Genomic DNA, 25,166 nt, shown 5'->3' on the forward strand with positions numbered 1-25,166 from the left:
TCATGATTAATGATGATCCGGTAAGAAATTGTCATTCCTTATTCAACATGCTCATATCATCAATAAACTATATTACAACCATGTCATATTATTTGACTATGTGAAGTTAATATGAATAAAGCTTAATATAAAAATCTAATCAAGGTCTTTTATTGATCTGTGTTGGGAATAATGTTATAAATGATTCCAAGCTATGTCAACATATTATTTAGGATCATATTAGATTCCTTTTACTAAAATAAAGTGACTATAATCTTATGTATTCTTAACAATTACTAAAGTTGTTTATGAGTACTGATGGCTATAGAACACGTAGTGTTATATAGAGGTAGCTTTAAATTATATGACATGGAGATCTTGAGTAATCTCACACGACATTTGAGTATTTAATAAGGAAAATACGACATAGTTTACATCTGATATTTATTAATAAATCTGTATTTTGTTATGTTCTGGTAAAGTAAAAGAAATAACAAAGATAAACCAAAAGAATACTTTTTGAGACTGAACTTTATTTTAGACAATCTTAATTGTTAAGAAGAAATCATTATAAAGTCTACTATTTATATTCTTCTATCAGTTGGCGGGTAAATGAGTAGTTATGAGCGTAGATCCAATCATTGACACGTTTGATTGAAGAATGATCACTGAATCGATTATGAAAATTTTTAATTCGTTGTTTTATAGATCTTATTGTTCTTTAACTGATCTGGGAGAGTTGTCCCGTCTGTTATAGGTAGACATAATAAAATAATAAATTATGCTATAAACCAAACATCTCCAACACTAGCATAGTTGAATCATAAAGATCTGACGATGAATTATATCATAAAGAGTAATGAGTGTCTTGCATATATAATACCAACTTGTTATAGTAATGAGTCTTTGCATAATCTCTTTTATAATCCAATGTATTAAGTTGCATTGAGACTATGTATGTCAGAATAGAATATTGTTTTTTCTTGCATAGTAACTTTATTGATCTAAACGAATGATTGAGAAATAATCCTATCGATAATCCGATTGGTGCCTTAATAGCTCCTGTTGTCTCCATTATTAGGTTTCAGTCTTTCTGTACTTATTTAGTAACCGAGTTTACTCAAACCCAATAACCATTCAGGAACAAAATACAAGTGCCGTCTTAAACAACGATTCCATGGATGACTATTTATAAATGCAACACTAGTAGCTTAGAACAACGATTTATAATATAATTATACAAGATAAGATTCCATGGAACAAGATATGATGACAATGCCCCAATCCAGAATGAAACATCAAGAAAGAACCAATTGATTTAACTCAATCGTCCCCATGAATTATCATTCAAAAGAATATAAATATTCCACCTAAATCCTGATTGAAAAAAGAACTTTGAACTTGGATATAATCAAGAATAAAAAGTATCTCAAAGTAATTATCGTTTTGGTGCTTTTTTATTTCTTTTTATCTTCGTTTATTACACCGTCTTCATTGAGAGGAAAGATATATTTATATGAAATGCCTCCAGTCAGATCAAAGTTGACTAGGTACCTGATCCCTTATTATTCATTTACAGAAATGATGAATAGTAAAGATCATGACTTATTTAGTATTCATGTTTACTTTATAGAATGAATCGAATAGTGATAGTTTTATATAAAAAGAAGAAGAATATATTTTATTTAATAAAGATTTAAATTATTATCTTTTATCAATTTTAATATACTTCTTTTAGTTGTGATTATTCAATGTCCGTTATGATCAGACTCTGTTCTACAACATATTTAAACTCTTTAATTTCTTTTATCTCCTATCTTATTCGCGTTAATTGAGAAAAGCTGTTGTTTTGTTTCTGAAGAGTTATAAAGATTAGTATCTGTTTTGTTCACAAAAATAAAAATGGGGAGTTCAATAGGACCCCAAAATTATATATGATTTTATTTAATACTATATGTCCAGAGCTTACATACTTTTCACAGTGTAGATATTAATACATGTACTATGCGGATGGCGAAATGCCCACAGCCTTATGCAGATGGCTAAATGCTATATTCTATTATGCAAATCTTTATATAATTAAATATAAGCACTTGCTCCTCATTCACCAGTCTATTTTGGTAGATCTACATACATATTAATAAGTCTACATTTCCATATACTCACATTATTAATCGTTAATAATGTTTGATCGCTATACGATGATTATCTTTGGAGCACAACAAAAGATATGAGGACAGCATTGACGAAGGGATATGTAGATGAACATCTGAAGAAGATGAATTACGTTTGAGCAGAAGTAAAGCACTGGAAATCCACTAGATGAGCAATTATAAATAAGAATAAAAAAAGAAGTAAAAAAAGATAGCAATAACATTTGTTTGTATTTTCAGGTTTGAAATTTATTAAAGTATACTAAGATGTACCAAAAGGATATGTTCACTCCATTAAAATCGCGTACGCTTTCCTCAAAAGTAAAATTATTATATGGATTGATTTTTGTTACAGATGATGTATCAATCATTCATAACTCGATATGAAAACAGTATTAATAAGCTACATGTAAAATATATCCAATAGATAGGCTACAGGTTGATTCGGATAATCTTCATCAAGGATAAGATGCTGCGTAATTGCACGGTTAAACCATATTAAATCCAGGAACTAAATCACAGTCAGCCGCAATCAATCGTATACGAGTATTCAATGACAAATATAACAATAGAAGAACACGTAACCCTTATCTATTTGTCATCAGCTATATCTTACTCATTAATTATTAATCCATGACATGAAATATTGTCAGTGTATGAAAAGTATAAATAGAGTACAATTTTCTTATTAAATAAAACAATCTCTTTATCGAGTCTCGTCCTCTCTTGTTCCTTTTTATTCTCTTGGATAAATCAAAAGAAAAAATGCAATTTCATTCCAAAAAAGTATCAGATTACACTTTAATCGTGACAAGTAAAAAAAAAGAGTAAGCACAAGAAACGAACTTCTCATTGTTGGAAATAATGTTACGCTTATATTGTTGGTTTTCATATCCTACTCTACGTTTGCTTTCTGACAATTGTACTGATTCAACATTCAATCAGCCAAAGATTATTTCAAATATACATATGTACATCACTGCTATTTTTTTAATATCCATAATAGATAACTATCACGTTTCTTGTACTCGGTAAATGGCGCTGTATCTAAAGGTTGCAGTGCTAGTCTATCGTATGAGCTGAACTTGAATGTTTTATTAACACATTTTATGATTGCAGGCCAAAGTTTTTTATCCTGATGCAATCTTATTCGTGGTCTCATGAATAAATATTTTGAGCACATTCAATACAAATCTACGTATGACAAAAATGCTGTGAACAGAAGCTGTTTTATTAAACATTTGAGTGATGTGAGCCATAGAACTGAAGAGTATAAGCTGTTTGGCGTTTGGGCATTAGCAAAAATGTATAATCATTCTCGCTATTCAAGTATGAATAATGCTCTTTTTTGTTCCATGTATAAGGTGAATCTCGATAACCCCAAACACTGACTGATGTCCATTCATTGACAATCGCAGACGCCATTAACTTTCTATAACAATAATAATATTGTCGTTAGTAATGGCACTTTAGTAGAAAACGTACCCTTTACCTAACATTCATCATTATGTTTTGAATACAAGTTGTTGGTATAAATCCTTTCCATTTGATCAAAGTACCTGTTTGACTACTTAAAAGAGTTGAAGGTGTTCTATAGACAGATACGAATGGATCAACAGCTTTTGTTGTTATTTTAATTCTATTGGACTTCATATAAGCTAAACCAATCCATTCCACTGCATCTAATACATGTTTATCCCAATTTTCCTTTGGTTGACTATTTATTGAATGATTGATGTTTTCAAAATCTGGGATTTGAACATCTGTCAATGTTTCAAATTGTGGTTCGATATCTATTTTTGTCACTTTTGTCACTTGTGTTGGCCATTGAATATCTACTGCTATTCCTGTCACTGCTATAAAGTAAGCAATCGACTGCCTTTATTTTTTTTCTTCCTCAAATCTTACATTTATCTACAGCAGCGAATACAAATTTGAATGATTCTGTTAAAGTATTTTCAAGACACCATTTTAATCTGTTAAATTGATTGCTTTCAGGATAAAAGTGCTTATCTTTTAAAGAAATGTTTACAACTACAGTGACAAAAGTTAAATCGCATTCCCCCCCATCAATATCAATTTACTATATTTATTATGCTTCATGGATGCTTTTGATCTGTGTTGTACTTGAATACCAAATTTTTCATAAGTATCTTTTGTTAAACTTAGTGAAAGGTTCCCGGCTGAATCAAGTACTATAACATTATCCGTATTTAAGTCAGTGTCTATACTATGCATCATGAGCTGCTATTGATCTATTCCTTAAATTAGTAAAAATAATGGATACGCGTATATTCTTGTTTTACCTGATTGAATAAAAGTTGCGAAAAAGTTTGAATCCAAAAGAATATGAAGTGGTGCTTCCACTTGATAGTAAAAGCCAATTTGCTGACCAAAGTGTTCAGTTGCTAAATTAACAGAACATGTTGGTAAGAATACGGTCAACTAAAATGTAATTTATTAAGGCTCAAGTTGTGCAAAGAGGCATATTTAAATTTACTGTTTGATTAAATGGATGTGAATCTACAATGTTTTTCCAAATAGTTTCATGTTTTGATAAATCAATATAGTTTAAATCCGTATAGGACTTCAATGGTTCATCATTTGAAATATAAGTATTTTGGCTCATAAAAAAAAAAAAAAAAAAAGTTGAATCAAAGCCACGCCTTTAACCAGAAATGAAAAATTGCGTCTCCTAAAGCGTGAAATCAAAAGCATTTCTTTAAGAATAAACTTTATATTAAACTAAAAAATAAGATAAAAAGGGACAATGAATTATGTGATGGTGCACATTTTATCATAATTGCTAGATGGCAATCCATCATATCCTAATGGAATCAACATCAATAGAACGTCTGGCATCAGTTAAGAACCATACCTTTTGCTTGAAATGCTCTCTTATATAGTTATAAGCAAAATGGTACAAAAACAACTACTGTCTTCATTTATAATTACAAATATGCAAAAAAATATTTGGCGTAAACTATACAACATTCTTAAAGCTTAAGGTAATAATAACAATAAAAAAAAAGAAGCTTCTTAATAGCAGGCGTGAAACTAATTCATTAAAATAAACTCCTTTAAGAATACATACAGGTGCCTAAACGAATCAAAAAGGAGGGAATGAACACTAAATAAATTTTAATCTCAGATAAATAAACACCACTGTTTTCTTTTTTCTCTTTTTTTTCTTTTTCTTTACTTTTTGTACATAGAATACATTATGCATATTGAAATAGCCCAAGCAGTTGAATTTCTTGGTAGACTTTTACAATCAAAAGTGGATCAAGAATCAATAAACAGCTTTAAAGAAAAATTGACTGAACTTTTAAAGATTCGTTTTAAAAACCATTGGGATCCTCAACAACCCTACAAAGGAAATGGTTATAGAGCCATTTCTAACTTTAACGGACAACTGGATCCTATTCTAACTTTGGGTAAATTAAATATTTATACATATGTATAATAGAAATTTACTTAATAATATTGAACCTTTTATAGCTTCTACTCAAGTAGCCATTCAACCTTCATGTATTTTTGCTCATTTACCTCGTGAATTCGTATTATGGATTGATCCTTTCTCGGTCTCTTATCGTGTAGGAGACCATGGCAACATTATGACATTGTTTGAAGATCGTTCTCGTGGTAGAATAACATTTAAAGTAGACAACAACAATACAATCAGCCCTAGTAATTCACCTTTATTACCTTATGTTCAACCAAGAATATCAACGCCTATTCGCATCTCACCACCCAATAGTCCAGATAATAACTCTGTAAATATTTCAAGTAAAAAAGAAAATCAAGATAGTAAAGGATTGGTACTTGCCAATTAACCCTCCCAAAAATAAAATTTTGTAAATGCTCTCTCTCTCTTTATTATTAAAAACTACCTCTTCGTTGTAAATGTTCTTTAGCCGATGTACGTAAAGTTTGGTTAGGTGGATTCTAAACATCAAACAATGTAAATATTAAAATGGCCCTTTTTTTTTTCTTTACATTTCTTGATTCTTTTTCTGCTATTCTTTCTAAAGGTATAAAAATTAACAAGTACAAGCTTGTGATGCTAGAGATTATGTACAAAACATGTTTCTATAAGGGAAATGTAAGAATTTTCTTTCCAAAAATAATTGTAAATTTACTTGTAAAATACAATGAAGAAGTTGATTTGAAGCAGTCAAATAACCTAACCAAAAAGTCAAGCATAAGATGCCGAAAAATTTAAGCATGCAATCTTTAGGAAAGAAAGAAAAAGATATTTGAATACCCGACAAACTTAACAATTTTTTTGCCAATGATAAACATTGTTTTCTTGCAGCCAATAAACTATTAGATAGTTCTAGTATTAGCTTTCGGATATTCAAAATTCCTTTGTTTGATCTTTGCTTAATTTACTGGCTTCTCTTGATCCAATCCTTTGGTTGCCCCAGGACGAGAAACGATCGTGGCTGTACATAAAATGGGAGATTTGGATGGCTTCCTAGTAGAAAACCAAGTCTTTGTTCACTTCAAACAATTCAGACGCTCATGAAAAAAGCATGCAACCCATTGCCTCAGTACACAGCCGACTACAGATGCCTAATAATATTGAAGATCCTTATCTTTGAAATCTTTTACAAAGATTACTCTTTCAATTCATGAGACTTCCTCTCAAATATTCTTTTGATCAACCATGTGTTCTATCCTATTTGAACTAGATCATTTTAATCATCATATAGGCCTTCACAAGATCAGCTTTTGAATTGGTTCTCAACAAAATTATAATGCCATCTTCCACTGATTGTTCTCTTGACCTCTTTTTTATCCTTGGTTTCAAAAATATCTTTTATTTCTCTTGTAATTGATCTGGTATAGATCAACATATGTAAAAAGCATCAAAGGTTTATTGGACTTTCAAACAAAAAACAAGTCCAGACGGCAAAGAAATTTGGCATTAAAAGCACTGTATGATTGGACGTGGACAATTAAGTTCTATTCTTTGAGTACAGTTTTGACAATCATTTCGTCAATTTTGTAGGATTGATCAAAGATCATCTTGGTAGTTTTGTCGTGGCTATTATCAAGAGAATGGACATTATGATTATATCGGATTGGTTTGTTTGCTCAACTATCTTCTTTTATTACCATTGCTGGCTTTCGATCGGGGTTCGTATTAGAGACTATGTACAACAAGAGGGTTATCATTATTGTTTTTTTTTTAATAAATAAAAAAATGTCCGTTTCAATCAATAACAACAAAGATCAGCAAATAGCAGCAGTTTTAGTTGTGGGCTTTCATCATGCTTTTGGTCCTATCGTAGAGTTTTGTACACCATCACCGCCTCAACAAAAAGAACAAGAAACACTTGGAAAATTAGAACTGCCTGAAGAATGGAGTTTTTTACCTTTTCTTGCATTACCAGGTAAAACGAATAAATTAGAAAAAGTATTTAAAATAGAGTGTTAAGTGAAGAAAATAAAAATAAAAAATAAAAACATTAGACGGTGCACATCAAAAGGATGAGGATTTTGCATATTTTCATTTACCACCAGTCAAAGGTTGGTCAACGGCTGCTGAAACAACATTATTCGGCATATCTTGTAATAGACAGATTGCTTCCAAGGTTTATAAAGATAATAAGGAAATATAATGTTAAATTGATAGATTTCTATTTAAAAAAGGATTTGTTGGTGAAAACACCAGATGTGACAAGAGTAATTGTACAAAAAGCTGTTGTTGTTTTGGCAAAACAAGTAAGATAGCTAAATGATATGAGGATTTATAATAACCATTTATTAGCCAATATTTGGACCACTCAAAGAGAAATTAGCCATGACGACAGCAGCTTGGTTTAATCAAAGAGACTTTACGAATTTAGGGTTACTTGATGTAGGATAGGATTAATATGTGATGATGATGAGTTGACTTTATTTTAGAATCTTTATGAAGATTTAAATAGAAGTTTTTGTGGGCAAATTGAGGACTCAACACTATATATGGGTACTTCATTAAGAGAACTAGTATACAAGTTTAAATCAAAGACGCTGATGTTGTTGAAATTATTATTGCTTGAAAAAAGAGTAAGGTTGAATGGTTTAGGTTAGATATTAACTAAAGTAGATTTTGTTTTATGGATACCCTGTAGAAAGACTGTGTACATTTCAATACTCACTTATATCCTTAATACCTGGTTTATTAAGAAACCTAAAGGATTCTGGAAGTCCTGATCTGGATACGATTCAATTGACGATGGCAGGTGGATTATCAGATGGAACAAAAGAAAGCTTATTGAAATATGCTGGTTTACCTCTACATCTCTTTGCCAAGGTAACCTGATCACTATAGCAACTGAATACTGACAGTAACTAGGGATCATTCTTTCAACCTTATTTACCTTTACAACAAATCGACATGTTATCATCCGATCAGACAACATCTTATGTAGCAGGAACAACCAATCAAATATTCTTTCATCAAAAGAGTGATACAAAGATCGACGTCTTGGTGAATGTAGAGACGGGAACAATTGAATTTTATGATCAGAGACTGATTCCTGTTGTGAGTCATACGATTGCAGATAGGAAATGGATGGAAGGAATTGTGAAGGTGGTATATGATGGTTGGAATGAAGATGGTATGAAAACAAAGGGCGAAGAAAGATGTATCTGATAGAAATGAATAGGACATGTTTATGATGGTTCAGATGATTATTTAAGAGCGAGATTTGAAGGATATATTTTATCTCTTTTATCTAGTGTTAAACATGCTCAAGCACATCATCAATTGGATGACATGTTGTATATAAATAGAGAACAAGTGATTGAAGAAGAAGAAGAGCATAATTATTTATCAGATTATGGAATGAAATGGTTAAAGAATTGGATAAAAACAGATAATTTTAAGAAATGGAATGAATATACAGATTATGAGATATATGCTATTGTTGATCCAGGGTATGTTTGAAAAGTACAAGAACAGGTATTCATTTTATTCTAGACATCCTGGTATGGGTAATATTTCTATTATTGACCTTCAAAACACACTATCAAATCGATTACGTGATTTACAATTAAAACAAAATTTGGCTCCTATAAAGAATACTTTATCAAAGGCAATGTCTGGAAGTGCAAAGGTGATGTCAAGAGGTAGCACAAAGTTCATGAAAGGAATGGATTCATTTCTAAATGATAACGATACATCAGAAGGTCCTTCAACACAACAAGTAGGTAAACTCTTTTCAAATTTTTCATCTTTTTGGTCAAAGAAAGCAAAAGAGTTTTCTAAAGTTATGGAGGTAAGTTGACTTATTCTTTTCTTTTCTTTTTCTCATCCTCTTTCAATAGGAAGCCGTTAACCCTTCAGATGTTGAACACAAGCGTACATCAAGAGTAATATCAACTAGAACAAGTGATGATGACAGCGGATCAGCTTTTGTTAATGTGGACTATCCAAATTCTACTAAAGAAAATGAAGAAAAGATAATGGATATTTAATAAACAGTCATTTCATCTGATAAGCGCGAGATTGGGTTGGTACAAATTAAAAAAGTAATCAATTGTTTGCCATTTTTAAAATGATGTATCCAACATTCATAACTCGATATATAAATAGTATTAATAAGCTACAAGTTAATTCGGATTGTTGTACGAAACATAAAATATGAGACAAAGGCTAAAATATACTTACAACTAAAGCAAACGCAACATCGATTTTAGGGGCAATATCTACAACTGGTTTAATCAATGTCAGTTTGAGAGTTCCAAAACGTATTAAAAAGAGAAAAATTGGACGTTCAACCGATAGTTATAGCATAGGAACAGTGACAGAGCATTATCTAAGCTTTTTAAAGGCCACTCTTGATGAAATGGACAAGTAACCAGAAATGAAGGGACATTACCTCATCATGGATGATGCTCCTATCCATAGCTCAATTAATATAGGAAAGTATATTCGCTCCCAAGGATGTCGATACGCATATCTTCCCCCGTACTCTCCTGAACTAAATCCGATTGAGCAGTTCTAGTCCGTTCTCAAAAGTAAAGTTAAGCGAAATAAGTTTCTGGAAAAAGAATCGCGAATGACTAGAATTAGTGAGGCCTACGATAGTTTATACTTAAGTGATCACAAAGACTTTGTTTACCATTCTGTCAAATGTTTTGATAAATGTTTAAACAAAGAAAAACTATGGTGATCTTTTTTTTTTTTGTGTGTAGGCTGTTCTTCTTTTTGTGCAGGCTGTTCTTTTTTTTTTTTGTCCTTTTTTGTCACAATGGTGACCATCTCCAGGGAACAAGCAATATACATGTTTTATTGCGAATCATACAATGAATTGAACGTCGTTAAGTTTTCAAAGCTGATTGACGATATGAACAATATCGAAATCGGTTACTCAGACGATCTGATAGAGCCAATGCTAGTCTCTCTCAAATCACTCTACGTTAATCCCTTAAGCGCCATCAATATCCTGCTTTTGTGAAAGATTTTGAAAGGAATGGATGTAACGACATGCAAGCCAATAGATAAGAGAAGAGTACACTAGAGAAACCTTTTGTCATAATTTTTATTCATAACTCATAAATTTTGAACATAATAAAACCTTTGATTATAAGAACTTTGTGCTGTTTCAGTATTCCTACATTGATCGTTGGCATGGTTTCTTCTTACAGTAAAATTTTTTCAATGTTTCTGGTTTATTCAATAATTCATTACGGTCATAGGCATGAATGATGTTGTTGGATGGTATGTTGTCGATAATGATTTTTTTAAGATTTGGATGCTGTCTATTTAAGATAATTGGTAGAGAACTTTTTTTTCATAAGGTCTCAAACCATCTGCTTACATCAAGGATCCGTATAAGTCATTGCAGTCTGTTGATAAGCCAGCATAGTCCAGCGCTACCAAACAAACTTTATCGGTGTTGATAATGTACCCCCAGCATATCTGTAAATAAACTCATTAAATATGTGTACAATAAGACACGCATTTGCTTACCTTGGGTACTTCCTTCCGCGAATAATTGTGTGAGCAGCTCATTTTCCTGTTTCATATCCCTTTGAGACAACAGATCACTTGCTTGAGAACTATAAAAAACAAAAACACGGTCGACTATCGATCGTTCCTTTAAACGATGACACATTAGTCTCAATAACTTGATCCGTGTTTCAAGGTCTTCATATCCAACTGATTTTCTTGAGTACCCGATGATACTGAATCATTGTTTCTTCAAGTCTCGAATCTGTGTTTGATATTTAACCTGATATCGAACAATGCTTTTGACTGTTTTAGCTAAAAGTTTTGATTCATGTGAAAACTTTAATTTTTGAATTTGTTTCTTTAAAAAGCATTAATTTATGACTTACCAATATATCCTTCTTTAAGGATGTATAGTGGTCGAACAGAGATCATTGACGAACCGAAAATATGCTTTCTTTTCGATCTGGACATCAAAAAGTCCTCCTTTTTCAATGAGCACCAGTTTCTGAACGACATGACATTCTTATCGTTGACTATTTCTGTGCACTTTCACAACATTGACAATATGTCGCCATTCGTAACAGATTCCTGTTCATAGACTTCATCATTACCCAGATCATAAAGTAAAAAACGGCATTCAAGAACTGCACAATTTGTTGATAATTTGCTGTAAAGAATGTCAAAGCTGTAATGACAAAGTCGGATTTTGTTCGGGGGTCTCCTTTGATCCCCTTTTTGATTTTTAAAGCTTATTTGTATTCGAATAATGCTCCTTTTCATGGCGATTCTAATGGTATGCTTTTCGGTGTGGTTGGATAGCTCCAACAGATGTTGTTAAAGAAAATGTAAAAGGAAATAAAGGGAAACGAAAATAAGTAGCTTCACCACATCAGGAATTGAATAGACTTAGGTCCTGGTATCAATAATTTCTAAAGGTCCGAAACCTCCTCCCCAAAAACATCCCTAAATCATAACACCACCACCGCCCCACTTGACTGTGGATATCATATTTCTTTCGTCATAACGCTCTCCTTCCTTCCTGAGCACTCTTTTTCCACGTTTACTGCCTTCTACACAAAACGCGACTCATCAGACCAAACAACACTTCTCCATTGGTCTTCGGTCCAATTGAGGTGTTCCTTTGCCCATCGAAGCCTACTTTTGCGGTGTCTAGCAGCCAATCTAGGCTTATGAGCTGCTCTGTACGATTTGAAGTCAAGTCGATCCACGTACGATCGAAAGGTTTCTATACAGACAAAAACATCCAGCTTTGTTAATTCCACATTTATTTCTTTAAATGAGGCAAAAGGATCCTCTCTAATTATCCTCTTCAAATGCCTTTCAGTTCTTTCATTTATTTTCAATGGTCGCCCAATTTGCCTGTGAGGTAAAGGGCTACCATAGTCATCAATCCTGGCTTTTATATTTTGTACAGTGGACTTGTTCAAGCCAACAAGGCCTGCAATGTCTCCAATCGTGTGATGTGTTCTAAGAAGATAAAAAACCCCCATGCTTTACTTTCTTTTGTTTCATCTTCAGATATAATTAAAGGTTGTGTGCAGTCTATGGAGATTCTAGCTGACATTTTTTTTAATGAATTGATGGATGAGAAAAAGACAGCTTTATTTTGTTATGGACATAAAACTTTCCTTAATAGACTTCTTTGTCCCATAATTTATTTGGGATGACTATATATGAATTTATTAATAAAAACAATTGATGTTATTTATATTTTTTGAATAACTAGATCTTGACCGCTATTTCAATTAATTGGTTAGAAGAATGGTATGGGAAGGATGGGAGGATAAAGGAAAGATTGTGGATAAACATTAGTCACTACCTTCTTGACGATCCAAGGAACAATAAATGGATAAATTATTGATCTAACAATAATTATCGAAAAGGATTGCATTGAATCGTCATTCCTGAAGCCAGGTTCCGATATAGTCAGTAGAACACCGATAGGAACAATAGGACAAAGTATGACTATTGTAGAAGCCTCACATTTATTAATAGAGATCTAGTTAGAATATAATTCCGTAGTATCTAAGCTTATTTATGAATGTTTAATTTATTAGTTGTGTGAATACAACACGGATAATCTTTATGAAGGATGAAATATTACGTAACTGCACGGTTAAATTATGTCAAATCCAAGAATTGAATCACGGTCAATCACATACAAGTATTCTATAGATAGACGTTTATGACGATAAATATAACAATGGAAGAATACGGACCCATTATTTATTACTATTAACCATATCATACTCATTAATGATTGATCTATGATGTCGAAATTCATTATTAACTCGTACATAATATTAAAATCACTTAACATTCTTTAGCTGAGAGCTCAATATTTCGAGTCAATTCTTTTATAAAAGTACATTCCTAACTTTTGTATAAATACTCACTTGATTTTATCAATAAAACTTTGGTCAATTACCAAGTCTCATTCTCTTCATTCTTATCTTCACTTATCTTTTGTGAAATAGGCGTATTATACCTCTCGATTAATAAAACTAACAAATAAGTCAAATAAACGACATGTTTTTTGAACCTCTTTATTGAGTAAGGGCGAGAGAGAGAGAGCCCATTCAATGCAAAGTATGCCTTAGATTGTTTGTCGTTTCTAAATCAGTTTCAGTTGGCTCTATTCTGTCTTCTAATGTAATAAATGCTCTCAGGGCCACGCTTTATCTTTCTTTCTTTTTTTTTGTATAATAATAATATTTTTCCCTTTCTTCCCTATATCTTTCAAAGCAGCGCATCATGGAAACACTATGAATTATATCATCTAATTTGATAATGAATAACAATAACAACAGCAGCAGCAGTAACCTGATCAAAAACAGCAAGTTTTTACCTGAGCAGAAATGAAACAAATTTTTCGCGAACTCAAAAACTCAAAATTACAAAGACAAAAGGAGCAATACAACGGTTACTTTTTCCCAAGGTCATCCACGAAACCTTGGACGAAAATTCTATGTCACAACATAAAGAGAACGGTAAGTTTTTCAAAAGATCAGTACAAAAATACACCAGCGGTAAGTGGGTCAAGCCAGGGCAAACCAACAAAGAATTTATTCCAGAGCTTAAACAATTGAAATTGGACTCGAACTAGCTCATTAATACCATATACAAGAACACAAGACCAATCAGAGCAGGTGGGGTTGTGCGAAAAGTTATAGCACCTCAATGATCAGAATAGGATCGCTTTAAACTTCTCAGAAGATAAAGACGTCTTCCTCAGCACCATCATGCGCGCCGAAAAGACTTGCAATCTTCGGATTTGGGTCAGCAACACTACAAGAACAAGAAGCAGGGGAATTGTCTCTCAAAACAATTAAGTTACCTACAAGCCTCAAAAATTTAGAAACAGTAACAATTGATGATGAAAAAACAAAAAGCACCTTCGACGCCAACTTATTGAACAAATTCATAGAGCTTGATTTGAAGAACGACCTATCCAAAAAGCAAGTCAAGGAAACTATAGAGGAAGATTTAACTCTGGATTTCGTGAGAAACCTTTCAACAATTCAAGAGGAAGATGGTGCAGGTCATCAAGAGGTCATTAGTCTTTTTATGGAAGAGGAAGGGGTTGCTCTTTCTCCCAACAAGGAAACATCTCCTCTGCAACATTCACCACAAATAACAACTCAAGCAACCGTTGTATAAACTAGAACAGGTAACTCAACACACAACAAATCAATCAGCAACAGCAACCAATATTTCAACCACCTGGAGATGAATAACAAAAAAAACATACAACAAAGAGGATAATAACCAAGAGAATGATAATAGTGAGGTTGAGCATTTTGGTTCGACACTTACAGAAGAAAGCGATGAATCATTCCAGTCTGAACCTTCTAACAACTACAGTGAAAAAATGAAAATAAATACTTACCTTTTCATGAAATCAACAGAGATTAGACGGATCAGAAAGATCGTTTTTCCGACGTTGACAGTACTTTGAACGTTTGTAAGCGTTCATACATATGCAAATTGACCCTACTTACTTTTTAGAAAACTAGGGAGCTTCCGCTGATTAACTTTAATAATACAACACCACAACCGCTTGAAGCTTTCAAGAAGGTTGGAATCCACACGTCCAAAGGTGAGTCACGCCAACAGAAAGAGCGCTCTGAAAATGATCGCACAAGAGGATGTCTCTGGCGATCAGCAAAGAATGGTAGGAAGATGGGGCGCCATGTTTCCAGCTTACTCGTAAAGGCAATGAAAAATATTGCCAATTTCAATGGTCAACACCATGCAAATTGCTTTTTGCTGTCATGAAACTATCGTTGGCACTCCAAAGTTTTGTATTGAAGGACATTGAGTACTGGAAGAAGAAGTTTAATACTGGGTGTGATATTCAGGAAGACACGGCTGATCCTAATTTTCTCAACTTGCTTGCGCATTTGCGTATTATTTTGCTAGAGATAAAAGTACAGCTATGAGCATATCGATTTGAAATATTTAAATTTTTCATTTTATTTTTGCAAATGCAGCATCCTGTTGTTTTGAAAAAGTATCCTCAGTACTATTTTTGGCATTGCAAATTATTTCAAATTGAATTATATAAAAAGTTTGAAGTACAAGTGCTTGGATCATTTGAAGGAGAAGCATTCTTATTAGATAGACGAGACCAACTTGCTATGCTTGAACTAGTTTCAACCCTTCAAGCTAGCTTTGGTCCTATTACTTGATCATTACTCTCCATGAACGCAGCAGAGTTCAAAAGAATAAACCAAGGCTTTGGTGATCTACTTGATTTGTATATACTTTTTTCTGAACAATCCTACTTTTCTAGTCTATCTAACTAGCTTACTATCGTAGCAACGTTTGTATATTTTTTTGTTGCTCAAAAACGACAGATTTCCCAGAAATATCCTCACAGTCAATGACGCATTGACTAAGTTTGTGTGACGATGAAATAGACCATGACTTTAACTTCCCACGTGCCTGTTCACTGTCACAAAGGTCATTTGAGTGAACAAAAAGAAGTATCAGAAAAAGATGGTTTGTTACTTTATGCAGGGGAAGGGAGAGAAAGAGAGGGGGTAAAGTGGAAACAGTAGATCTTGACAAAAATGAATTTTACCGAGAAAAAAAAAAAAGGATGAAATGATTTGTGTGTTTAGTGAAATGATTGATATACTTTTTATAGGTTACACCAACATTTAACTGGACAAAAATGAACCAATTGACATTTTTTTCTTCTTTTCTTTTTAATCATGTTGTGTCATGTTGAACAATCAACGATTACATTAGAATCTATTCTAGAGAATCCATCTTCAGAAATATTTAAAGAATTCTCAACTTATTTACAACAATCTTATTGTATTGAAAACTTGGAATTTTGGATAGAAGCAAAAGAATATAAAGAATGTAGAAATAATAAATTAATAGAAAAAAGATGTGAAAAGATGATTAATGATTACATTCGACCCAATTCACCACAAGAAATCAATATACCTTGCGATATGAGACAGACTATACTTGAATTTTATAAACAAAAAAATTATCATCCAACCCTATTTGGTGATGCAGCAGAAGCCGTATTAGAATTGATGAGAATTAATTCATTTTTACCTTGGCTTATGTATAAAAAAAATGATTGGGATTTGGTAAAGATGAAGGATTCATTTGATTATCATTCTGATAACAATCAATTATTTCTTACAACTTATTCAACTCATTCTGTTTATAAATCCATGTTTAAAAAACTCAAGAAATCTTTATCACCTCAACGTACTTAGAATTCCAATAGAAATAATTTATACCCTCTTTCTTGTTGTAAAACTATATCTTTCTTTTGTTCATAAATAAATATTCTTTAATAAAGGATTTTGTTGTTTGGAATTATTGAAATAAATCATAAAAGCAGAATCAATTTTGGGAATTATAAATTAAACATGGCATGATTCCCCTCTTTCTCTCAATCAAGTCCATTGTGAATCACTAAACGACTCTCTTTCACTGTATAAAAAGACAATACAAGAATTTGTGCAAGGTTTCTAACATTCTAGGTGAATTCACATTCAACTGTAATCATTCAGTCCCCCCTTCCTCTTCAAACCTCAACTTGAACAAAAGAAAGTAGTGACCATGGTAGACTACACCAGATCTTCATAATGACCGCTCACTCTTCTTCATCCTCTTGTCTGTCACAAAAGTATTTCACTGGCAAGCTCTTTTAAGTCAAATCATCCAAGTGATCGATATCGGATTAGACTTTATGAACTACCCCGAATGGAACAATACTTGAATGAAATCAAGTGGATGATAGTAACAAACGTAGTTGAAGCTAATGATGCTATTGCTTAAAAAAAAGAATTGTTTTTTTTTTTTAACAGCAGGATGAGGATAGTACCCTTGGTCAAAGAGTACCTAGGCTGTGGAGATCAGAGCGAGATTCAAAGCCATTTGTAATTTATCAGGTTGGCATGCTAGAAAATAAATGATATCAAGCAGCAAAACCATTCCGGCCTGATCCATCTCTTATCCATCACTTTTGTCTAAGCCGCCCCCAGAAAAATCAAGATTGGTTCTAGAGTCTTTCAGAAACAATGTTTGGGTGGATTCGATTCATACAATAGGAAGCATAAAATAAGTCTTTGTGTGGTACACTACAAAAGATGATGGTTTGAAGAGGAATATGTAACCTTTTTTTTTTCAGAATGAGACAGATACTGGTGTCAGCATATAAAAGTAGTGATAAACATCATGAAATAAATTCCCAGTGTCAACAAAATTTTCAGAGTGAATTTTTACTTTATACAATGTTAATCAAAGCCACCGAGATGAGAGTGACATGATTCAGGGAGTCTACTTGACATAATACGACCAAGTTAATCAGCAAAATGAATAACAAGCAAGTAATTTACAACATGGCTAGGAATTTATTCGTTTAAAGACAGGGTTTATGAAACCCAAGATGAAAGAGGGAATAACAGGAATGAATGATGAAAAGAGGATGAGCTTCACTTGACTTTTTTTTTCAATACGCTCTAAATAGACTTGTAAAGATATTAAACGCCTAATCTTGATCTTGTGTTGGATGATGTTTGAGGAAATGGCCAAGTTAATGCATCTACTGGCATATACTCCTTTGCATACCACTGCTGGTTTGTTTGTAATCTATTATGAATCAGGCCACGGGATATGTTTACTGTTTGCCTTATTTCATTTGGTTTGATATCATGCTGTTCTTGCTCAAATTCTATTAAAGCCTTTTCGATAATCTCATTCACACTGTCATCATTCACTGGCTTTTGACTGGTTCTTGTTTGATTTAATTCTCTTTTGTTCTGTGCTGATAACAAGTTGATTTGTTCTTGGTGTATTGCATTTAACTGTAACAAGTGTTGTTTATGTTTTTCTTTTAGGCTTTTATATAATTTTTGCTTTTCGAGTATGACTTTTTCTTTTTCTTTTATTGCGTTTTGTAATAAAACAAGTCGTTTGTTATATTCTATATTTTGTTTTATTAGCTTTGATTCTAATTCTCGTATCTTTTCTTGATAGTTAGTATCAACTGTCTGTTTTATCTCTAATGAATTAACTATATTTTCTGATAACTTGGCTCTTAATTCTCTTATTTCTATTTCTTGTTGTTTAATTAGGAGTTGTGATGCAATGTCCTTTTTTACATAATGAGAATATTATTTGATAACAAGATTTGTTTGTACCTTTTTCTTTAAAGACTCTACACTTTCTTTTAATTTTTCAATAGGTGATTTGTGATACGAAGTCATTTTATTGTTTGAACGAAAAGAAAGTAAACGTTGATGATGTATTGAACACATTGAATCTGATTTGTTATTGTTATTATTGTCCAATTTGGAAAGTGTCACAGCATGAACTTGTTGATGTCTTTTCATCATTTTTGTTCATAAAAAAAGAAAGTGAGAAAAAAAAAAAAAAAAAAAAAAGGTATTTTATACATCAAATTGATATTAAGGAATGATGCGGAATGATTGACCTTTTTTCTTCTTTCCCCTCTAATGCATCTCTGCATCCTAACAAGTTGATCTTTTAAGTTAAAAAACGTGGTATTATTCAAAGATATAAATTATTTCCCCTCATAAAAAAAAACCTTTCTTTTTTGGTTATTTTACTAATCTATTCTAATGTTGATTTATAATTACCTTTTCTGGATTCAAAAGAGAGTTTATAGAAAGAAATAATTGGGATAGGATATCAAGGAACAAATCTGTACACTTTTAATTTTCTGCTCTCTTCCTCAATATCGCGTGTATATGCAATAGATGCAAAGCTCTCCTTAACAATACTACTCCTTTAATAAAACAGTGAATGATTTATACATCATCCAACACAAATATAGACCGGTCTGTGATAAAACGATATGGATCGATTGGAAATCCTTTTCGATACCTGATTCCTCTGGCAAAAAACAATGCTGGTTTTGTATTGGACAAGGATGATGAATTATAGTTCGTTGAAACCATAATAGGAAATTAACCAATAATTGTATTGACTTATTACAATTTACAAGAAAAAATATCTTTTGATCTTGTTTAAACGGTTTATACTTTGGAGAGCAGCATCATTAAATGAAGTTTACACAAGTCTGAATAAATAAATAAATAAAGCTTGGTTTCTTTTATGAGCCCCATGATGATGGTTAAAAGTTAGGAGGAAATGAAAGAGAGAGAGGAAGGTTTTTGTTTTATTTTGAAATGTCCGACCGGCACAATTGGTATTCATAAAATAATGCCCAATAGGTAGCATTGAGTAGCTTTTTCATTGGATTGATTAAATACAAGAAATAGTCCTAAATTTCCGGTGTTACTTTTCCGTGTGTAATTTCAAAGAAATATTTAGGCACAAAAACGGAAATGTCCGGAAAGTAAAAAAGGCCTTTAATAGCCTATTGCATGTGATGCTATTTCCCCACATTTGAGATTAGGTAAGGCTGATTGGCACCTGATTATGAATTATTTTACTAAGGCATAAATTGTTAGCTTCAAAAGAAGGAAAAACGTTAAGTGTGAGAGAGTGAATATGCCATAAGAAGCATATGAAAATTTATTAATTTTTGCTCACAGAAAAAAAAAAAAGCATATAAAAAGTGCTTCTATCATACTTTTTTTTTTTTTTTCTTTTATATCCTTTTACTTTTTTCATATTTTTGTGTATAAGCTATGAGCAAAAACAACAATAAACAAAAAACACCACTTTTAACACACTTGGTTGCTGGTGGTGCAGCTGGTTTTATGGAAGCATGCACTTGCCATCCTCTTGATACTATTAAAGTCAGAATGCAATTGTCTAAAAATGCTGCTAGAAGCGCCACTGTATGTATATAGAATTATACATTATTCAAAAATTCACCATCATCCTTAGGGAAAGCAACTTGGCTTTCTTGGTGTAGGTGCAAAAATCGTCAGAAATGAATCATTTTGGGCCTTGTATAAAGGATTAGGTGCTGTAGTCGCTGGTATTGTACCAAAGATGGCCATCCGTTTTTCATCTTTTGAGCTCTATAAATCTTGGATGGCTGATCCCAGTGGAAAGGTGAGTACAACTGCTGTCTTTTTTGGTAAGTTTAAAAACTAGAGAGGATTCGATTTGTTAACAATACATATATTAGCTGGTCTTGCTGCTGGTACAACAGAGGCCATCCTGGTTGTTTCTCCTATGGATCTAATTAAAATTCGTCTTCAGGTAAACAGTCATGTGTTTCACCTACATGCAGTGGCTTGATATTCATTCCATTGATAGGCCCAACGCCACTCTATGGCCGATCCTATGGATATTCCCAAATATCGCAATGCACCTCACGCTGCTTATACCATTGTCCGTGAAGAAGGTGTCCGCGCTCTATATAAAGGTGTAACGTTGACAGCCCTAAGACAAGGTATGAATATCTGAATGGTTATGGATATAATGCTCATTTATTTTCTAGCTACCAACCAAGCCGCCAACTTTACTGCATATCAAGAATTTAAAAGGATTGCTAGAAATTATCAAAACTTGGAAGAACTTCCTTCCTATCAACACTTGATCCTCGGTGGCATATCTGGTGCTATGGGTAAGATCCTATAAAATTTATACTCCCTTTTTCTCACCCAAATCCATCGCAGGTCCTCTTTCTAACGCACCTATCGATACAATCAAGACGCGTATACAGAAATCAAGTGCAACTGGATCAGGATGGGAAAGATTTAAAGTGGTTACAACCGAAATTTGGCAAAAAGAAGGTTTCAAAGCTTTCTATAAAGGTTTGACACCTCGTGTGCTAAGAGTGGCCCCGGGTCAAGCGGTCACATTCATGGTCTATGAGAAAGTGAAGACATGGCTTGAAGTATTTCAAAAAAAGATTGAAAATGGTGAAGTCAAGTCGCTTGTTGTTTCTCCTCAAAAATGATAGAGTCATCTTATTTATTTCCCCCTTCCCCCCCCCCTTCTTTCCCTAGATAATGTTATTCAGTATTTTATACAAATAGCCTCTAATAAATAATCATTAGTGGTCTTTTCCTTTTCATTTTTTTCGGGATTTTTATTTTTTCTATTTGAAATTCATTCTGGGGTACAGTGACTACAGTACCACCAGTTTGTCATTTTCTCAAAATAAAGTGCGTGGTTACCGGGTAGGGCCCCTCGCCATCCCAACAACAACCTGTCAAGACGTCACGCCATCAGCTGCCTAAATACTCATCGCCGTCTCTGTATGCCTGAAACAATAGCTGACCCTATATCTTTCCTTTTAAACATGCTTCCGACACGTACATTTGTTCTCTCTAGCATTGCTTTGTTCTGAACCTGTCGATAGCCCGTTATATGTTCTATCCTCCATGAATTAGATCAACTACAACACTATACATCCATCCAGTGCAAGACACCTCATGGCCAAAAACGAATTGAATGGCTGAGACAATTCAACTGACTTTGTATGTCTCTCTATACATCCTACTTTCCTTTCTCATTTTTACCCTTGAACTTGAAGGGATTTTTTTAAAAACATCAAACCTCCAAACGGATTGATCTGGTGCGGGTGGACACTTATTTGTTTTATTTTTTAGCGCTCAATTGGAAGTTTAATAAAATATAACGTTTAAACAAAATAAAGTGTGGAAACCGACAGTCCATTCTGTGGTTTCTTTTTTTTTCTCAATTTACAATTTTGTTTGTTCAAATTGTGGGTTTCTTTTTGTCCAGTTTTCACTTTTGGTCTAGCTAAACAATAAAAGAGGAGGTCAACCTTTGATATTCAAACATTCCAGATCATACAGTAACATGAAAGGCCTCCATCCACTAATCCCCATGTTTAGTGCTTTGGACTCCTGTCCTCGTTTATCTACAGAAAATGACTTGACAATATCATCACAAACTACTCTACTCATTCCCTTCAAAGATATATGCGAAGAAGACCCACAAGAGAAATTCAAGTTTAGCAAGTTTCTTCAAGCACAAAAAGCATATCATTTCTTTGAACAAGATTTCCTTTCAAATGGTATACAGTTCAAAAGCAGACAACATTGTGGCTCTCCCAATATTCTACAAAAAATCAAAAATGCTGTACTTACTGGAAACCTTATCTTCAAGCCATATTTTGCATCTTTATTATCAGCTGAACAGCAAGACCTTGAATTGGACAATGAAGAGCATCCAACTGAACCAAATATCAACTTTGACCCATTCATTTAACAGATGAGCTATGAAGATATCAATATAACAGCATTGAAGAATCGTCAATTAAAGGCAATGTTTAGCTTCAACTCAAACTCACAAATCACAAATATAAGTCCTAACAACTGGAAAGCTTTTATCAGTAGCCCTATGCACCATATTCCTAGGAATGTATGGTACAGACTTCTCCGTAAGAAATTATCCACTCGCGCCAATTTGCATAGAATCATCCCAGCAAAGGTAGATGACGACTACTGCCAATTGTGCAAGCTACCAGAAACAGAGCAGCATATGCTTTTTACTTGTATTCAAAAGCAAGACTTGTGGAACGCAGCCTTCAAGAAATACTTGTCAAATCCTAAAGATCCCAACTGTAGCTCAATATTCGAGGATTTATCCACTCTTAGATTATCCAAGTATTACATCTTACACTATCATGACAAGTTTACAATCTATGATTTTTTTGCTACAGTCATTCGATTCATTTGGAAAGCCCACTGGCAACAATTCTTTGAACAGACTCCTGTCGTGGATGAGATTGTCCTCAATCAAATCCAGAAGGAGCTATTGAAACTATCTGCTTACAATTCTCTATGCTAATTTCTTTTGTATTTTCGCGACAAGTCACTGTTTAATACACTTGTATCGCTCTTAATCCTTACACTCTTTGATGAGTTTTAATAAACATTAAAATTTTCATCCATTAAAAAAAAAAAAAAAAAAAAAAAAAAAGAGGAGGTCAAATATATACTTACAATACCGACAGTCTTTTGTTTTTTGAACATTAAACATTGATAAAAAGAAAAGGTAACCAAGTCAATATCATCAAATTGAAGTGGTGTTAAAGTATATCAATAGAAACCTTTTCCTGATCCCGGTGTAATCATTGCTTAATTTTGCTTTTCCTTTTGATATGTTGGCCATCTTATCACTGCTTGACAGGTCCTTAATCATAGTATTCTAACAGCACATAATCAGTGCTTGATCTACTAATAATCGTATAACAGACTAAAAATATTTAAAGGATAAAAAGTCTTCAAGTGAATATCCATTGACATGTATGTGTCATGAAGTCTGGTAGCGTGAAAACAACAATTTTTATAAAAGTAACTTTTTTTCATTCGATTTAAAAATAATACTTGCAGACTATTTCGAGATAAAACAATGCATTCAGTTCATGGCATCCATCATAATTTTTTACTGCGATTAATCATCAAATGTCAAAATTTTATCTTGGCTAGCTATTGATATCTTCACCACTACCGTGAAAGGTAAATGTGATGTCTATAGATTCAGTAAAAAAGAAATTTCAAATATGCAATTAATTTGAATGGAATGTTTGCATCTATAGCGATTACTATAGAAAGTATCATCATTTTCGTCACTATTTTACTGTTCATTTACTCTAATTTCTTCATTAGTAGTATTGGTTGACTAAAAGAGCTATGAAAGAATGCAACTAATTCAAATGAGTCCATTTTTCATTATAGTACATTGGATTAAATAGCTATTTTGGTGATCTCTTTAATTATGAGCTTTCTATCATTATCATTGATGTACTTTGTAAAATGCTGTAATTCATACACTACGTCAAAGTTCCAGACGTTACGTACAGCACAATATATAAATAATATTAATTTTCTAATACTTGATCATTAAAGTTTATCAAATTACTATGGACGGCATATTGAAACAACCTTTCAACTCCATACATAAAAATAGTGATACCAACGGAAGTCATACAACCTTCATTTTCTATATGTGCAATATAAACGAAATTAAGATGAAAACATTGCTTGGAATGCAGATCATAAAATAAGATGTGATTTACAATAGTACTAATATTTTTAACAAAGGTGACAAATGTGTGAAATTTAATTTTAAAACGTTTTTTAAACCACGGTATCTATCAAGAGTACTGTGTAAGGGTAATATTTGTCCATAATTTATTTTGTCCCTTATCTCGTTAGAATGACCATGGTTCAGAGGAATAATAATATTCTCGCGTCACGTAAGCTTTCCTTGGAAAGTGTGCGAATATTTCCAGAAAAATTAAAAACCAACATCTTTGTAATCCAGATATCCAATCATTTACGATATTTCTTTGTGTCACTTTCTATATTTGGAACATATGTAATTGATGAATTAAATATCAAGAAACCGAATATTGTCCAGCCCGGTTAGCTCAGTTGGTAGAGCGTGAGACTTTTAATCTCAATGTCGAGGGTTCGAGCCCCTCATCGGGCGACAATTAGTCCGGATTGCGGTCTTAAATTGCCGTGTTGGTTTTCTTTTGAACTTTTTGATGCTTAGCTTATCCTACCAGCAAGTCAAGTCTCTTGAAGTTATTGTTCTTTATTGGATCTCCTTTTTATTCAAATCAAATTACTTTACTGTGACAAAGAAGTCAAAAAATGAAA

General features: G+C 32.8%; 10 protein-coding genes and 1 non-coding gene across 11 annotated transcripts; 8 read left to right on the top strand and 3 right to left on the bottom strand.

The window, feature by feature from the left end:
• Positions 1–3,365: 3,365 nt before the first annotated feature.
• On the bottom strand, positions 3,366–4,557 carry RO3G_05354 (uncharacterized protein; the record flags this gene model as incomplete). Its single annotated transcript, XM_067659944.1, has 5 exons — positions 3,366–3,564; positions 3,625–3,988; positions 4,041–4,166; positions 4,217–4,327; positions 4,551–4,557. The coding sequence occupies 5 exons, from the start codon at positions 4,555–4,557 to the stop codon at positions 3,366–3,368; spliced, it is 807 nt and encodes a 268-aa protein (XP_067516045.1).
• Positions 4,558–5,355: 798 nt separating this feature from the next.
• RO3G_05355 (uncharacterized protein) lies at positions 5,356–5,968 on the top strand (the record flags this gene model as incomplete). Its single annotated transcript, XM_067659945.1, has 2 exons — positions 5,356–5,569; positions 5,634–5,968. The coding sequence occupies 2 exons, from the start codon at positions 5,356–5,358 to the stop codon at positions 5,966–5,968; spliced, it is 549 nt and encodes a 182-aa protein (XP_067516046.1).
• Positions 5,969–7,344: 1,376 nt separating this feature from the next.
• RO3G_05356 (uncharacterized protein) lies at positions 7,345–8,010 on the top strand (the record flags this gene model as incomplete). Its single annotated transcript, XM_067659946.1, has 4 exons — positions 7,345–7,534; positions 7,614–7,712; positions 7,777–7,865; positions 7,912–8,010. 4 exons carry the CDS (start codon positions 7,345–7,347, stop codon positions 8,008–8,010), a joined length of 477 nt encoding a protein of 158 aa, XP_067516047.1.
• A 351-nt stretch (positions 8,011–8,361) lies between these two features.
• RO3G_05357 (uncharacterized protein) lies at positions 8,362–9,605 on the top strand (the record flags this gene model as incomplete). Its single annotated transcript, XM_067659947.1, has 5 exons — positions 8,362–8,439; positions 8,482–8,746; positions 8,795–9,065; positions 9,109–9,406; positions 9,456–9,605. 5 exons carry the CDS (start codon positions 8,362–8,364, stop codon positions 9,603–9,605), a joined length of 1,062 nt encoding a protein of 353 aa, XP_067516048.1.
• A 953-nt stretch (positions 9,606–10,558) lies between these two features.
• Positions 10,559–11,145, bottom strand: RO3G_05358 (uncharacterized protein; the record flags this gene model as incomplete). Its single annotated transcript, XM_067659948.1, has 4 exons — positions 10,559–10,647; positions 10,777–10,892; positions 10,952–11,052; positions 11,104–11,145. 4 exons carry the CDS (start codon positions 11,143–11,145, stop codon positions 10,559–10,561), a joined length of 348 nt encoding a protein of 115 aa, XP_067516049.1.
• Positions 11,146–13,964: 2,819 nt separating this feature from the next.
• Positions 13,965–14,766, top strand: RO3G_05359 (uncharacterized protein; the record flags this gene model as incomplete). Its single annotated transcript, XM_067659949.1, has 2 exons — positions 13,965–14,096; positions 14,329–14,766. 2 exons carry the CDS (start codon positions 13,965–13,967, stop codon positions 14,764–14,766), a joined length of 570 nt encoding a protein of 189 aa, XP_067516050.1.
• Positions 14,767–18,122: 3,356 nt separating this feature from the next.
• Positions 18,123–18,977, bottom strand: RO3G_05360 (uncharacterized protein; the record flags this gene model as incomplete). Its single annotated transcript, XM_067659950.1, has 2 exons — positions 18,123–18,446; positions 18,783–18,977. 2 exons carry the CDS (start codon positions 18,975–18,977, stop codon positions 18,123–18,125), a joined length of 519 nt encoding a protein of 172 aa, XP_067516051.1.
• A 1,281-nt stretch (positions 18,978–20,258) lies between these two features.
• Positions 20,259–21,484, top strand: RO3G_05361 (uncharacterized protein; the record flags this gene model as incomplete). The annotated part of the gene is made up of 6 exons (XM_067659951.1): positions 20,259–20,411; positions 20,461–20,656; positions 20,708–20,781; positions 20,839–20,974; positions 21,023–21,148; positions 21,201–21,484. The coding sequence occupies 6 exons, from the start codon at positions 20,259–20,261 to the stop codon at positions 21,482–21,484; spliced, it is 969 nt and encodes a 322-aa protein (XP_067516052.1).
• Positions 21,485–22,353: 869 nt separating this feature from the next.
• On the top strand, positions 22,354–22,764 carry RO3G_05362 (uncharacterized protein; the record flags this gene model as incomplete). Its single annotated transcript, XM_067659952.1, has 1 exon — positions 22,354–22,764. One exon carries the CDS (start codon positions 22,354–22,356, stop codon positions 22,762–22,764), a length of 411 nt encoding a protein of 136 aa, XP_067516053.1.
• Positions 22,765–22,767: 3 nt separating this feature from the next.
• On the top strand, positions 22,768–23,346 carry RO3G_05363 (uncharacterized protein; the record flags this gene model as incomplete). The annotated part of the gene is made up of 1 exon (XM_067659953.1): positions 22,768–23,346. The coding sequence occupies one exon, from the start codon at positions 22,768–22,770 to the stop codon at positions 23,344–23,346; it is 579 nt and encodes a 192-aa protein (XP_067516054.1).
• A 1,574-nt stretch (positions 23,347–24,920) lies between these two features.
• RO3G_19057 lies at positions 24,921–24,993 on the top strand. The gene has a single exon. It is a non-coding gene; the product is annotated as a tRNA-Lys (tRNA).
• Positions 24,994–25,166: the final 173 nt, after the last annotated feature.

Source organism: Rhizopus delemar, genomic scaffold (assembly GCF_000149305.1).
Source record: "Rhizopus delemar RA 99-880 supercont3.3 genomic scaffold, whole genome shotgun sequence".
Lineage (NCBI taxonomy): Eukaryota > Fungi > Mucoromycota > Mucoromycetes > Mucorales > Rhizopodaceae > Rhizopus > Rhizopus delemar.